General features: G+C 42.7%; 1 protein-coding gene across 1 annotated transcript in view; it reads right to left on the bottom strand.

The window, feature by feature from the left end:
• The window catches only part of SPOCK1 (SPARC (osteonectin), cwcv and kazal like domains proteoglycan 1), a 541227-nt gene extending 528763 nt beyond the window's left edge, over positions 1-12464 (bottom strand). The window contains exon 1 of the mRNA XM_066615980.1: positions 12297-12464. Coding sequence (XP_066472077.1) covers positions 12297-12464 — 168 coding nt within the window. The remainder of the gene's footprint in view (positions 1-12296) is intronic.
• Between the last annotated feature and the right edge of the window lie 1666 nt (positions 12465-14130).

Here is a 14130-nt window from a genome sequence, read left to right as displayed (position 1 = left end):
TATAACTAAAAGTGGAAATCAACCATTGCCTTTTAAAAGGGTAAGGAGAGAACCTTGCTAGGCTTACCTTGAAGTCACTAAATAACAGCGTAATAAGCATAATAGAGAGGAGCAAGCTAAGAGATGGTCCTCTGTGACCAATTAAATAAAAAGCAGCAGATGAGGATGCAGCAATAAGGATGAGCAAGCTGATACTTCAGTGATTATTACGTTTACACATGATCAGAAGAGAAAAGCAGCCTTACAGTTAAAATACTGAACAGTTTCATTATTACACTGCATTTTCTTATCTTTACAAAGCAATCTCTTTTCTGTGTTTTATGAGTAATAATCATAGCTGTGCCACAGTGTTTGCATAGAACAATGAATAAACTCTGCAAAGTTTCACTGAAATCGAAGAGGAAGCATACTACTACATCTTGATATGTATGAGAGCACTAGAAAAGTAATACAATCCTAGTAATACAAAAACAGCAACAGGTCAGGTTGTTTAATATGTAATAGGTTTGAAAAAGCTAGCTATCACTTGGGATTGCCAACTTACAAAATTCTCATTGTACAGGGATTATTTCTGTGCTTCTAGTGGCAAAATTTCCTACGAGTATATTTTTGGAGGTTTTCGTAACAGCATGTCTGCAAAAATGAATAGATTTGTGTTACATCCATTTGTGATGATCATAAGGAATACAAAATTATCTATAGGAGAATTTCACAAATTAGAGTACACCTTGATACATAAAGCCCATATCTCCACAGGTTCATCATTCTGCGGCTGCTATATTCTTCTGAAATGTCCCTCAAAAATTTTTGCTACTCTATCATATGCATCAAGACATACACTTTTGAACAAGGTGATAGTTGAATGATTTCAGTTTTATGTCTACAACAAAGCGGCTGACTGTTTCAAAGCATACCTTTTTGTAAAGAAGCAAAACTACAGTCTTCACTACCAAGAACATGTGCATGCACAGAAAGTTTGGAAGAGAGCATGATAAAGTATTTTGATACAAAAAGAATCAAGGTAAACAAGCAACATCATCGCCCCTCATTATAGAAATCACTAATTTCACAGCAATCGGTGTGGATTACCAACTCTTCACTGGCATATAAAAGCTCATTTTTACAATCCTAGGTTTTCATGGAACACAAAAAGCAACCACTATTTTTTGCCCTGTCTTGCACTCTTTTTTAAAAATACAGGGGGTCTCCATATCTGCAGACACCTCCCCCCCTGTGCACCCCCTCCAGAAATGAGGACTCCCCTTGCCTCTGAAGGATGGGGATGGAGGCGTTCACTCATATCTGTGTTTTCAAGTAATTGCAGGGGTTCCAAATGAATCCCCAAGGGCACGGGATCATGCCTGTATATAAATGTGGCAAACTACAGTTCAAATCTCTCCATAGGCTACTTACTGATGAACATTAGCTAATGGTAATTTATTTTGTAACCACCACATGTAAAGATTCAAAGAGGAGACTTACAACTGCTTGTAAACTTCTCAGAGTATTTCCTCTAACTCCAGTAAAGCCAGTAATCTGTACCAGGGCCTCTGACAGGAATTTTATCAGGGGGTACAAAGTTTCTTTTGGGCTCCTTTGCAAAGGGGGAAGGGTGAAAGAGAGAGGGGGAGGGTGGTGACGGGTGAGCAGACTGGGGGCAGTGAGTGGCAAAACAGGGGAGGGGGAGGGTAGAGACAGCTGGAAAAGTCTCCAGAGTCAAGGTCTACTAACCCATGTGGCAACAGTAGGGTCCCCATCCCTTCTCATGGTAGTGTCCCCAACATCCTATGTGGGCAACTAGTCTGAGTAGATAGGAAAAAGTAAGATCTCAGGAAATTTCTGGGCCCCCTCCTTTGGCTCCTGGGCCCCCCTTTTGACCTTGTGCCCAGGGTCAAATTACCCCCTTTACCCCCCTCTCCCAGGCCCTGACCTGTACAATCCAGCTGCATGGCAACATGTTTCCCTGATTGAGTGTAACTGTGTCATAAGAATCACCCCACCACATGGCCTGTGGTGGGGTGATACTGTGTAGACCAGTGATTTTCAACCTTTTTCATCTCATGGCACACTGCCAAGGCACTAAAATGGTCAAGGCACACCACTGGGTTTTTGACAATTGACAAGGAACACCATGCTGCCAGAGGGGGCTCACATCTCCCATTGGCCCTATTAATAAATGACCTTCCCGCAAATTCCTGTGGCATACCTGTGGACCACTTGTGGTTGAAATTGGCTGGCGTAGACAATCAGCTTCCTACAGGATTATGGGCACACGATGGTACATTTACAAGCGGCAACACTTAAGATAAAAATAATCAGCTCCTGGGCTACAAAGTTCACTGGGTAGTCATAGGCAAGTCTGTCATACCTCTACCTAATACACACAGGATTGCTGTGAGGATAAAGTGAGAAAATTGGTGCAAATGGCTATACCACTTTTAGCACCTTGAAGTATGCGTGGGAAGTACATGTGTGGCAAATAGAACCACTACCACCACATGAAATGTAGCAAATTATTTGCAGTGCTGCAAGATTATTTTTTAGGTGTAGGTTAGAATAAAATAAGTCAGCCAATAAAGTATAACTCTGTCAAGGCAAACTACACAATCTCTTCTGCGGCACTAAGGAAAGCAACACATACAGCTTTGCAGATAACATGGGGCAGATACAGGTCATTCTCTCACCCCTATGCCAACTAGAAGCCACAAAGTTGCATGCAAGCACAAGTGTCTAGTTGTTTTTTTAGAAATAGGCAGAGTACATTTGAAGCTAATTCCGGGAGCATCAGGAGACAAACTTTTAAAAGCAACAGTCTTAACTTTTTGACAAATTTAAGCTGGGGACCGGGGAGGGCGGGCTAGTAAGTGTATTTATGATATTTAGTTCATTAAGAGAGTCAAGTTCACAAAGCTCATTTAAGTCACTTGCACCTATTTTAATGAGAATGATTTTCTGTTACAATGGATTATCAGTTGAGTTGCAGAGGTGACAAACAGATGACTGATCTACTGAGCCACACATTCTCCCTAACAAAGCATCTGCTGAGGAACTTTAGGAATTGTTTTCACTGTAAGCTGCCTTTTGAAAAGTCACTTGCCCTTGAACCTCACTGCGAACAGCTGTGCTGTTCAAATGAGCAATTAAATTTCTTTTTAGATGACAGCAACAGAACCACTGTTGAGATAGCCAAGGAAGTGATACATTCAGGCTTGAGGTACTTTATTAAACTGAAATCAAGGTTCAAATGCATTTAAAACATGGGGCAGGCACAGCTTACAGGAAAGCTTTTATTTTTGGAAGTTTGGACACATTTTAGATATCCAGCAGATCTTTGAAAAAGGCAACTCTTGGAATGCAAAGTTAACATACCAAATTCTCATTTCTATCATGTTGCTAAAATAACATTTGTATTCCTCTTTGATGTTTTTGGAAGTTCAATAATTTTAAAGCACTTTAAAAATTAAGTCAAAGCTGTAAACTATAGGAAAGTAAAACACGCATTTCCTCAATACCTGCAGTGTTTGAATTTTAGATGTTGTTATGCATTGTTGTTACTGAACACAGATATTGCGTAACAGCAGATTCCATCTACTGGATGTTTCTGTAATAACTGCTTAGGTTCCCACCAATATTATCTGCATGAGAAGCAACACAGAAGATGAAAACTAGCCTAGCCTGTAGGCATCTCCAGTCTGCTATACTTGCTTTATATCTAGATAGAATATAACTATAGCACAGTGAAGGGATGATATTGCCATTCCTGAACATGCCCACAGCTATGGCAAAGTCAAGGTGTACTAGACTCCAGCCTCATCTGTTCTACAAAGTAACAGACCAAAGACAGGTCCCTGCCCCAAGAACCTGATCATCTTGAACTAAGGCCAGCAGGAAGGAAAAAGGAAAATGCATGGACAATGAGGCACAGGGGCAGATCCAGTGTTTGTGAGGTGGCATGAGCACTATCTTACCCATAGAGATACTAGGTGGATAGTCCTGGGCTCCCAGTTTAATTCTGGCCTCCATGGTCAAGGTTTGCTAGGTGGGTAGACCTGGGCTCCCGCCTGGACTTGGAGCCCAAATCCCCTGCTTGGTAGACCTGGGCCACCATTCCAACTGCCCTCTGGAGCTGCCTCTTCCAGGTGGGTAGACCTGGGCTCCCAGCTGTGCTTGGGCTGCCCCCATCCCTTCCCTGCTAGTACAACAGTTTGGAAGGGGGCATGCACCCATGTCTCCCTGCTTGGATCTGTTCCTGATGAGGCATTATGTTTACCACGTAGTTCTCACTCAAGTCCATCCTCCCTATGACACTGATTACAGGAAGTAGAATATTTACCTTAAAGAGGGCAGCCAGTGCAGATAGCCCTGAAGTTTCTCTGTGGGAGTAAGACACAGTCCAACTCTCCCCCTAATACTAAGCCCTATGGGATTCCCTTTCAAACCCTGGAATAAACTTTAGGACGAGACACAGCAATTTGGCAAGACTATCATGTGAGCTGTGTTGCTGAGCAGGAGTTCAAATTTGGGTTTCTCAGACTTGTACCCAATATCACACTGCAGTCTCTCTTCACTTAACATGGGGCCAGAGCAGAACTGAGATAAAGGCGCAACAGAGTTGTGTACTTAACACAATCCCATTCTGTAAAACCGAGTTATTTTGTTGGATTGTAGAATATAGTCTATATTCCCATACCTGTTTTGTTCTTTACAAATGTTTTAATGACAGACATGGACAGATGCTTTTGGTTATACTGTTCCACTTCTGTTTATGATTTCCTCAATGGTGCTGACAGAGAAGATTACTTACAACCTGCTTACTTATAACAGAGATTTCATTATCTAAAAAATATTTCAAGTATACCCAGCCAAGGTCTAATTTAACCATTCACTCTTTTCTATCCTTCAAGGCAGCTGCCTTCCATATAAAGATTGTTGCATTTCCACATGTCATTCAGCCTAACAATTCACCAAAAGGCACAGGTATTTTTCTTTTGTCTCTCAATATGAAGAGATAGCATGATCTCAACATCATTATATTTCCCTGCAACTTGGATATTTTCAGTATCTACAGTTTACAGCCAGGAAGCAAACAATGGCTGCTTTTTCAGAGAAAACCAGACCAAAAAATGTCTTATGGATACATACAGTTTAATAGGAAATAGTGCAACCAAGGCTGATTGGAGGACTTAGAGTCAGTACTCTGACAAATACAAAAATAAGCTTGTCCACTTACTGCTCATTCAATTCTATATTCATCACTCTCTCGCAATGCACCCTGAAAGTCACTGTATCTAAATATTTTCTAGAGGGAAACTGAAAAACAAAAGGTTTTTTTAATAAAAATTTTTTTATTTTGTTCTCTACAATAACCTAGCAGCAAGACTGAATGCTACATACAAGTAAGTTAATCCTGCTGCACTGAAATCAATGGGAGTTTGCTACTGACTTCAGAAGGCACAGAATTGCAACACTTACCTCATCAGAGCTAATAATTTTAGAGTTCAAAGCCATAATACCTAATATTTTTCACCAGGGGGATATTTTATTGTGGATGAATTTCGTGTTAAGAGCATCAGACTATCATTTCTCTCCTTTGAGTGTCTGAATGCATGACACTAGAATGTCATACTTGCAAAAGTGCAGTTAACATCCAAGCATTTCAGTTCTGCTTTAATTATACCTTTTTAAAAAATGCATCCACAGTTACTCGTAAATTCAAAGCTTGAACGCAATGTTCCATTTCCATTTAAAGCCAGAATACTTTCATGAGCTTCTTTGAAGATGGCAGCCCTGAGAACCACTGGTATCTATCCGTCAGGATGCTGAAGATGTAAGCCAACAACTCAAGGGACTGAAATTAGGACTTCGCACTGTATACAAAGGACACACTTTCAAGAAAATAAGCGTGAATGGAACTGCTGGGTTCCACTCAACTGAATTCTGGGCAATGAGGGGAATGAATTCATTCCTCTTCACCAAAATGCCTCTTAAATAGATTATACCTGCTGACATGGCTTCAGTGATCCATTCCAAGTCTGTGAGATAAAGATAATGAATGCAAATACCTCACACCTGAAGGTTTCTGAACAATGGGGGGATATTTTTATCGCTGTGCTCTTGCTGGATCAGAGGACTTCATATCTGAGGAAAGAAGCCCTCTAATTCAAGCAACTGAAAGTAATAAACACTTCCCATTTCTAGATTAGCTATTTTTCTGATAAACAGGGTGTGGGTCAGGTAGGAGTCTAGTACAGCCTAGAAGCTGGCCTCAACCCTTCCACCCAAAGCTTGTCTGCATCCAGGAGTATTCTGAAAATGTTTGTACCCATGCAAGAAGCCATGATTCTGCAGTGGTAGAGCCCATGCAGTGACAGAGCTCCACCCCAAGCCTACTTGAAATTTAACATGTGCAAGGTTCCAGTTTTCAATATAAATCATTCCCAGGCTGAAAGAGTATAAACATTAATGTATAACTAAGACAGGTCAAGAAAATGTTGGGAGCAGGTCTGACCGTACAAGGTGTAAAGTAGTAATTCAGTTATTAGTTTCTATTTAATAGCTTGTATTCCCTACCTTAAAAATATGCTAATGCAGAAGAAGAATCAAATATCTTTGCTGATACATTATCTGTTAAGTACTACTGGGGCAAAAATGTGATTCAAAGCTACAGTAATTTATCAAATTGATGTATTCAGCAATGTAAATCAATAGATATGTAAACTACTTTGCTAACCATTTTGATAAAAGTGATATATAAAATATTCTTTATTATTTCCAAAGATTCTAAGTTTATTGGGCACAGATATTGATACAAGACATGTTATTGGATTGCAAAACATGCATTTTCTATTGATTCAGATTAAATTTCAACTTCTGTGATGTAATTATTAGTCTGCTGCAGGATTTTATACAAGCCCTTCCTCAAATTGTAACTTCATTTGAAGACAAAGGATAAATGCCCACTTCTGTATCTCAGCTGGATTTATATACATTGATAGGAAAATCTTATGGTTTCTCATTGGAAAGGCTGCAAAATTAAAATATTTACATGATTTGCACAGACCATGAAAAAGTTTTCATTCACAAGCTCTAATAAATGTGTCATGTCATATAGAAATACTCCTGTGCAAGCCCACACAAGGATAAAACATTCTTGACAGGTTATCTGTGCTGTCTGTCATGCATATAGAGTCAAATTAGATAAGAACGTGAGAACAGCCCCACTGGATCAGGCCATAGGCCCATCTAGTCCAGCTTCCTGTATCTCACAGCGGCCCACCAAATGCCCCAAGGAGCACACCAGATAACAAGAGACCTGCATCCTGGTGCCCTCCCTTGCATCTGGCATTCTGACATAACCCATTTCTAAAATCAGGGGGTTGCGCATACACATCATGGCTTGTACCCCGTAATGGATTTTTCCACCAGAAACTTGTCCAATTCCCTTTTAAAGGCGTCCAGGCCAGTCACAATCACCACATCCTGTGGCAAAGAGTTCCTGTGGCAAAGAGTTCCATCCTGTGGCACCACATCCTGTGGCAAAGAGTTACATCCTGTGGAACTCCACATCCTGTGGAACCACATCCTGCGGCAAAAATGTGATGGAGGCAGTCATATTTGTGGGTCATGTGTCTGTCCTATTTGCATATCAAACAGGATGAGAAAAGTTTCTTTTTGTCATGAAAAGCATCACATGGGTGAGGGAAACTGAACCCTCCTACTCCTGTTATTTACTCGTTTTCCAAATTCCATCATTCAAGGCATTCTTCCATGGTCAGCTTCAACCACAAAACCAGTTGGGAGAAAAGCACCTGAACAATGGGGTATGGAGAAGCACGATAAGATGGGGTAAGATGGGGATAAGGTGGGGTAAGATGGGGAGAGTCACCTCCTTTAGTCATGCACCCTTTTAAATGTAATCACACTCCCACTTTATATATGAACAAACAAGGCGGTGTCAAACACAATAATTGGGCTCCTTGATTTCCCTGTTTAAACAGAGGCAATTCAGAAATGGCTGTCTAAGAGCCCAGTCCTCAAGGCTTGCACCAGCCCACCACCGGCATGCACTGTTGCAAACATGCTGTAAGGCATGCCTGTGACAGTCAGCACTAGCCCAGTGCCAGAGCTGACTCAGTGCAAGCCCACGCTGGGCCAACACCAGTCGGAGGCTGGCTGGACGCCACCCAGTGCTCCGTGTGTGCACTGGGTGGTGGAACAGTAAGTTGGGGCGAGGAGGAAGGCATGGTGGGTGGAGATGGTGGCAGGCCATGCTACCATATCCCGTCCTTCCCCCTACCCGGGAGACCAGGAGACCGAACCTTTGCCCAGTCAATAGCGGGTACAGATCCAAGGAGACTCATAGGGGCTGCCTGGTTGCTACACAGGGTTAGGGAGCATAAGCTCCCTTATTCTGAGTAACCCCAGAGCTGCTTTCCAGTCCCATGGGATGCAGCAGTAGCCATTTCGGTACTGCTGCAGCCTTGGGCTCTGGGAAGCTCAGGATCAAACTGCTCGATGCTCACTATCCAGGCTTTATTTGGACAGTTGTTAAGCAATACAGCCTATTTCGGTAAAGTGGGGTATCCACATGTATACTGAACATCAACATTAACTGATTATTTTCATGTCTTTCTGAAAAAAACAAAACTAAGATTTCAACAGCATTAACACTGGTAGAACTGAGACTTTTTTAAAAAAAATGCAGCTTTCAAAGATAGATATCAGGCAAGATATGAATGGGTAAGCCTGCGTTTTCTTCATACAGAAGGAGGGCTACTGTCAAGTAATAATCTGCAACCATACTATATCAGTCCACTGCAAATGTTCTTGTCCAAGGTTCAGTGAAATGAATGGAAGCTGCTCAAGGTAACAGTCAAAGGCAAATTCCATTCACCCCAATGGCCAACTAGCCGTAGAGTTCCCAGTAAATGGCACCATGTGTCTTGCCTTATCGAAAAGAAAAAAAATGGTTATGCTAAACAGCTAAATCAATAGTTATCTTCTTCAAGCAGATTGTATTGGACCATTACATGATGAAGTAGTTGAGAGCAATTCATTTTGTAAAATTACTGCCAACAAGCAATGATTATCTGTTCATTATCTGTTGAATATTAAAGTACTGTGCTGACCATTGATTTTTCAGGCTTTGAGGTCTGGAGCACACAGTTCAGCTATATTTCAGCCTGCTCATGTATAGAAGGATACACTGACGGCTGAGATTCAAACAACCACACAAACCAGTCACAGAGCTGTAGCCAGGGGTGGGGCAGTCATTCCTTCAAATTACTGAGGTTTATTTACACCATCTTCTAACATGATCATTTCTAAGTTTACTGCATTAAGAGGCTAATCCTAGTCAACTTTCCAGTAAGGGAACATTTCTTTCTTTACCTCAAGACTGCATTGCAGCTGTATCAGCCCTGGAAAGTTGAATAGGATTGGGCCCCAATTCTTTTTGCACATGTGTACGCACCTATCAACATAGTAACCGGACCTCTTGAAGATGTGAAGAACCAGAATGAACACACCATGTGAATGAATAACTGTATGCACAAATCAACAACCATGAGTGCATCATACACAGATTGTACAAGCATCAAAGATAACTTGTGAATTGGGCTGGTGACTCATCAGTTTACACAGGGAACATAAGAAGCTCCCTAAATATAGTCAGATCATCAGTCTACCTACTTCAGATTTGCCTACACTGACCAACAGCAGCTCTGCAAGGTTTCAAGCAGGTATCCTTCTTGGTCCTACCTGGAGCTTTCTATAAAGTATGAGCTCTATCACTATAGCAACATCCCCATCTTGTTTGGGAATTTCTGTCTTAACATGCAAAACTTCTCAGTCTTGGTCATTCAAGCCAGCCTTGTATGATACGACTGCATTCTAACCTCCTAAAACCACAACAAATGTAAAAGCTACAAGAACCGGAAATTTTAATCAGGCATAACCACTTGCCTATGGCAAGTAAGAATTGCCTCAAGACAAGCATGTTGGCAAGATTTTATAAAGTGGGGAGAATTTTTTTCAGGCTGTAGACGTGATATAAATTACTTACTAGCTCACATGGCCATGAATACTAAGCAACTGTTGCTTAGTTATTTACAAGGCCGATATAATAATGTTATCAATCACAATGAGTGTATTCCTATCAAACAAACATATATCACTAGAAGCTAACTGCCAGGGCAGTGGGTGAAAGATGCTGCTAATTCCTGTTCACCCAGCATGTATAGTTTACCCAAGGGCTACTTTTCTCCTCCTTAGTTACTGCAGGCTATGCATGCATTTCTTTCCAGTATTATGGTGGTAGCTTCTGAGTATATTCCCTGTAGCTCTCTCCAAGAACAGTATGTTCTGCAAGGATCATCATGTGATAACGTTTAGCTCCATGCAAGAAAAGTCTCACCTGCTCATTTCTGCATATCAAAATCTGTAAGAAGGAGGAGGACCAGACCTTTTTCTTCTGGCCAGGTGGTAACCCCAAGCTAAACAGATTGTGGAGGTTAGAAAAGTCTAGAATAGGGCAATGTGGGGGGAAAAGTTCTGTAGCCTCCTTAGGATATTGCAAACATTTGGGGGAGATGGCAACCAAAATTAAAAAAAACAACAACCTTTATTGCGATTACCTAGTTCAGATTACCTAGTCAACCTTTCAACTTCAGAGCTCCTGAACCTTTAACAACTGTGCAGAAGAGGGAATGTCAGCAGGTGCAGCTTGATATCTCACAGATGACGAGCTGTACCTGCTGAAATTCCCTCCTCTACACAATTTTTAATGGTCCAGGAGCCCTGAAATTGAAAAGTTATTATTATTATTATTAACAGTATTTATATACCACTTTTCAACTAAAAGTTCAAAGCGGTTTACAGAGAAAAATCAAATAACTAAATGGCTCCCTGTCCCAAAACCTGACCTAGTTGGCAATATACTTGAGCTTCAAATAAAAATAACTCAACAGATTTGCACACACATTCTACAATATATGTCAACTGCTTTTCATCTTGCTAAATAATTAAGGTGCAACATCTCCCCCTCCCCCCACTGGACTCAACAGCAAAACTCCTACAGCCTTCTAACCATATAAATCAATTCCACTACAGTCAGAACCGGTTACTGTTCATAATACCTCCTACTTAAATATAGTTATCTGTTAGGCTCTTGCAGTGCCTATTTAAATTCAAATGCTTGTGTAATTAATTAAGACAAAAACTAATATAGGTGAAGATTGAACAATAGCTTGAACTACTCAAAGTTGGATTTATAGATTGTAAAGGTTACCAATTGGTAGGTGCCATCTTCCTTTTAACATCGTGGCTTGCCTTTTTTCCCCCTTCTCCAGGCCTAAAATGATGCTGGCTAAGCAAAGCACATAAATATTCCTGTGTGTTCTCTCACTGTTTTTAACGCCACATGGTTAGGACAATTTTTTTTAATCATCTTCCTACAGTCCACCTGGCAGAATGCCTTTGTCTCATTTACTAGTTACAGATACCAGCTACATAAGACAGATGTAGGGGGGAAAAAATCTGTTAATGACTTACCACATTTCTTCTAGACAATTCTAAATGGGATGCATTAGGACTCTCCAGTATATAACATAAGTAAACAACAAATCTCAGAGTCCATTACATTCTGTTCCCTGGGGTGGTTTGCCACACAGATAAATACTACTCAAGTGTCTATTTCTGCTAACATTTTACTTATGAATTCGGATAGCTTTTTCCCCCTCTTTGTTTCATTCGCCTATAAATGAAGTGGCAACACAATATACAGCTTGGCATTCAGGCATATCTCAAAGTATTCCTGATGTTCTAATCTACCAAGTCCAAGAAATACATTAGCCACCACAATTATTCTTGAAGAGCAGAACTAAGACAGCAAAATTGCCACCTTTGGTCTCCTTCCACATGCACACAACAGAAAGCTTTGGAGTTTACCACCTTGTGGCTTGAGTGGGAAAAATAAGTGTGTTTAACCAAAAAGAAAAATAGATTGTATTTCACAGTCACTAATCTCTGAAACAGGCACAAAAAGTTATCTGAAACTTACTCGCCAAGGGAAAATTGAAGACCCAGAAAAGCAAACCTAAGACAATATGCACAGAATACAAATACTGCAAAAGAGACCTAGATTCTGCTAATCGGAAAAGGTTTGGTTGTCTCCTTCCAAAGGACAGCAGCAACCGCTTGCATGAAGCATAAACATCTCCTCCACCTCCCCGGATCACAACAGCCCTTGGCAGCCAAAACCCCTAAGAAGTCTCTTGGGAAAATGGAGGAGTACTTACATCTCTGAACTTGTTCCAGTATTTGTCTCTGTCATATTGGGAAACAGTGCTCAGCCATTTGTCATTGTCCAGGAAATTGCCATTGTGGCTGCTCCCAGGGAGGGTTTCTGGATGCCGGCTTTCTACTTGCAGAAAACACCAAACAGCTATGGCCAATATCCTATGCATCTGGAAAAGGAGTGGGGGGAGAGAAAGCAGAGGTGTGTGTGGGGTGGGGTGGGGAGGGAACGTCTTGTCATAGCCAGACCCAAAGGAACACTCCAAACCCAACTGCAATCCTAGCCACACTTTCCTGGGAGTAAGCCCCATTGACTCGAATGGGACTTACTTCTGAGTAACTCACAGGGTTGGGCTGTCAGGCTGCAACCCTATCCCCACTTCCCCGAGAGTCAGCTCCATTGGCTACAACGGGGCTTACTTCTGAGTAGGCATGCACAGGCTTGGGCTCTTAAGCACAGTAGGGGACGAGCTACCTCTCTGGTGGGGAAGGAGCTGGGCTGCCCACTGCCCCTCTATTGTGCTGAGAGCAAGCCAGAGATGGCAACAAAACTGCCAAGCCGGGGGGGGGGGTGGTTTTCCAGGAAAGTTTGAGGGCAACGAGTAGGATTTGTCCCCGCGACCCTGGCACACCTTGGCAGCTGCGGGGTCCCCTGCGCCCCCCAAGGAGACCCTTTCCCACCCTCCCCACCGCCGGGATGGAGAGGAGCCCGGGTGGGAGAGACGCGGATGCCACCACTACCTTCTGCCAGGATGCGCCCAGGGCCACTCACCTTCGTCCAGCGGGCTTCGCTGCCGCCCGCGGCTGCCTCCCCTTCAGCCTCCTTTGTGCTTTGGGTCGGAGTGAGGCACCGGCAGCCCCGAGAACGCTTTGTGCGTCTGCTTGTGTCAGTGTCGGGCTGGCGATGGGCTCGGCGTGAAGAATCGACATCTGGCGCCACCTGCCGACCATCTCCCGAATTGCTGCTGCTGCTGTCCAGAACAGGCAGCTCTCTGCTTCCTCTGGGACCTGGTTCTGTTCCACCCCATTAGGGTACCCTAGTGGGATGATGATGATCCTGGTTTGTGCATCATTTCACCTGCACTTGTCTGTCACCATAGCGCTCGCCTGCAAACTTGGCGCGCTCACCCAGTTTGGGAATGAGTTGTCATAATTTGGCTAGCGGCAGTGGCTGAATTCGGAAAGAATGACAACAGGGGCCTTTCAGAAAACCAACAATGGTCAAGACACGGGGGCGGGGTACAGGTGCTGGTGAATCCTGCCAGAATTTGCAAAAGTCAGACGTTTGGTCTGGTTGCTAGAATCAAAGTCAACTAGATTATTGGATGCGACCCCACTATGGCAGCAAGCATGTTTTCATTGAGTGCATCCAACATGGGGCTCCAGGTTATAAGAACGTAAGAAGAGCCCTGCTGGATCCGGCCAAAGGCCCGTCTAGTCCAGCTTCCTGTATCCCATTGTGGCCTACGAGATGCCCCAGGGAGCACATAAGACAACAGACACAACCTGCATCCTGGTGCCCTCCCCTGCATCTGGCAACCAGAGGCAGCCTGCCTCTAAAACCAAGAGCTTGCACATACCTACTATGACTTGTAACCTGTAATGAACTTTTCCTCCCAAAATTTGTTGCTGAGCTGTATGCAAGTACACAGGTATGGCTCTGTTGAGTTGCAAAAGTCAAGGTGGACAGCAGCGAAGAAACGCAGCAATGGGAGGGGGCAGCAGTGATTTGCTCACATAAGAACCATTAAATTCTTGGGCTGGTGTGAGAACCATTGTTATCCCAGAGTCTGATCCTGTACGTGTCTACTCAGAAATAAGTCCTATCATAGTAAA

The sequence above is a fragment of the Tiliqua scincoides genome, chromosome 2 (genome assembly GCF_035046505.1).
Source record: "Tiliqua scincoides isolate rTilSci1 chromosome 2, rTilSci1.hap2, whole genome shotgun sequence".
In the NCBI taxonomy this organism is placed as follows: Eukaryota; Metazoa; Chordata; class Lepidosauria; order Squamata; family Scincidae; genus Tiliqua; species Tiliqua scincoides.
This window is presented reverse-complemented; position numbering and strand designations above follow the sequence as displayed.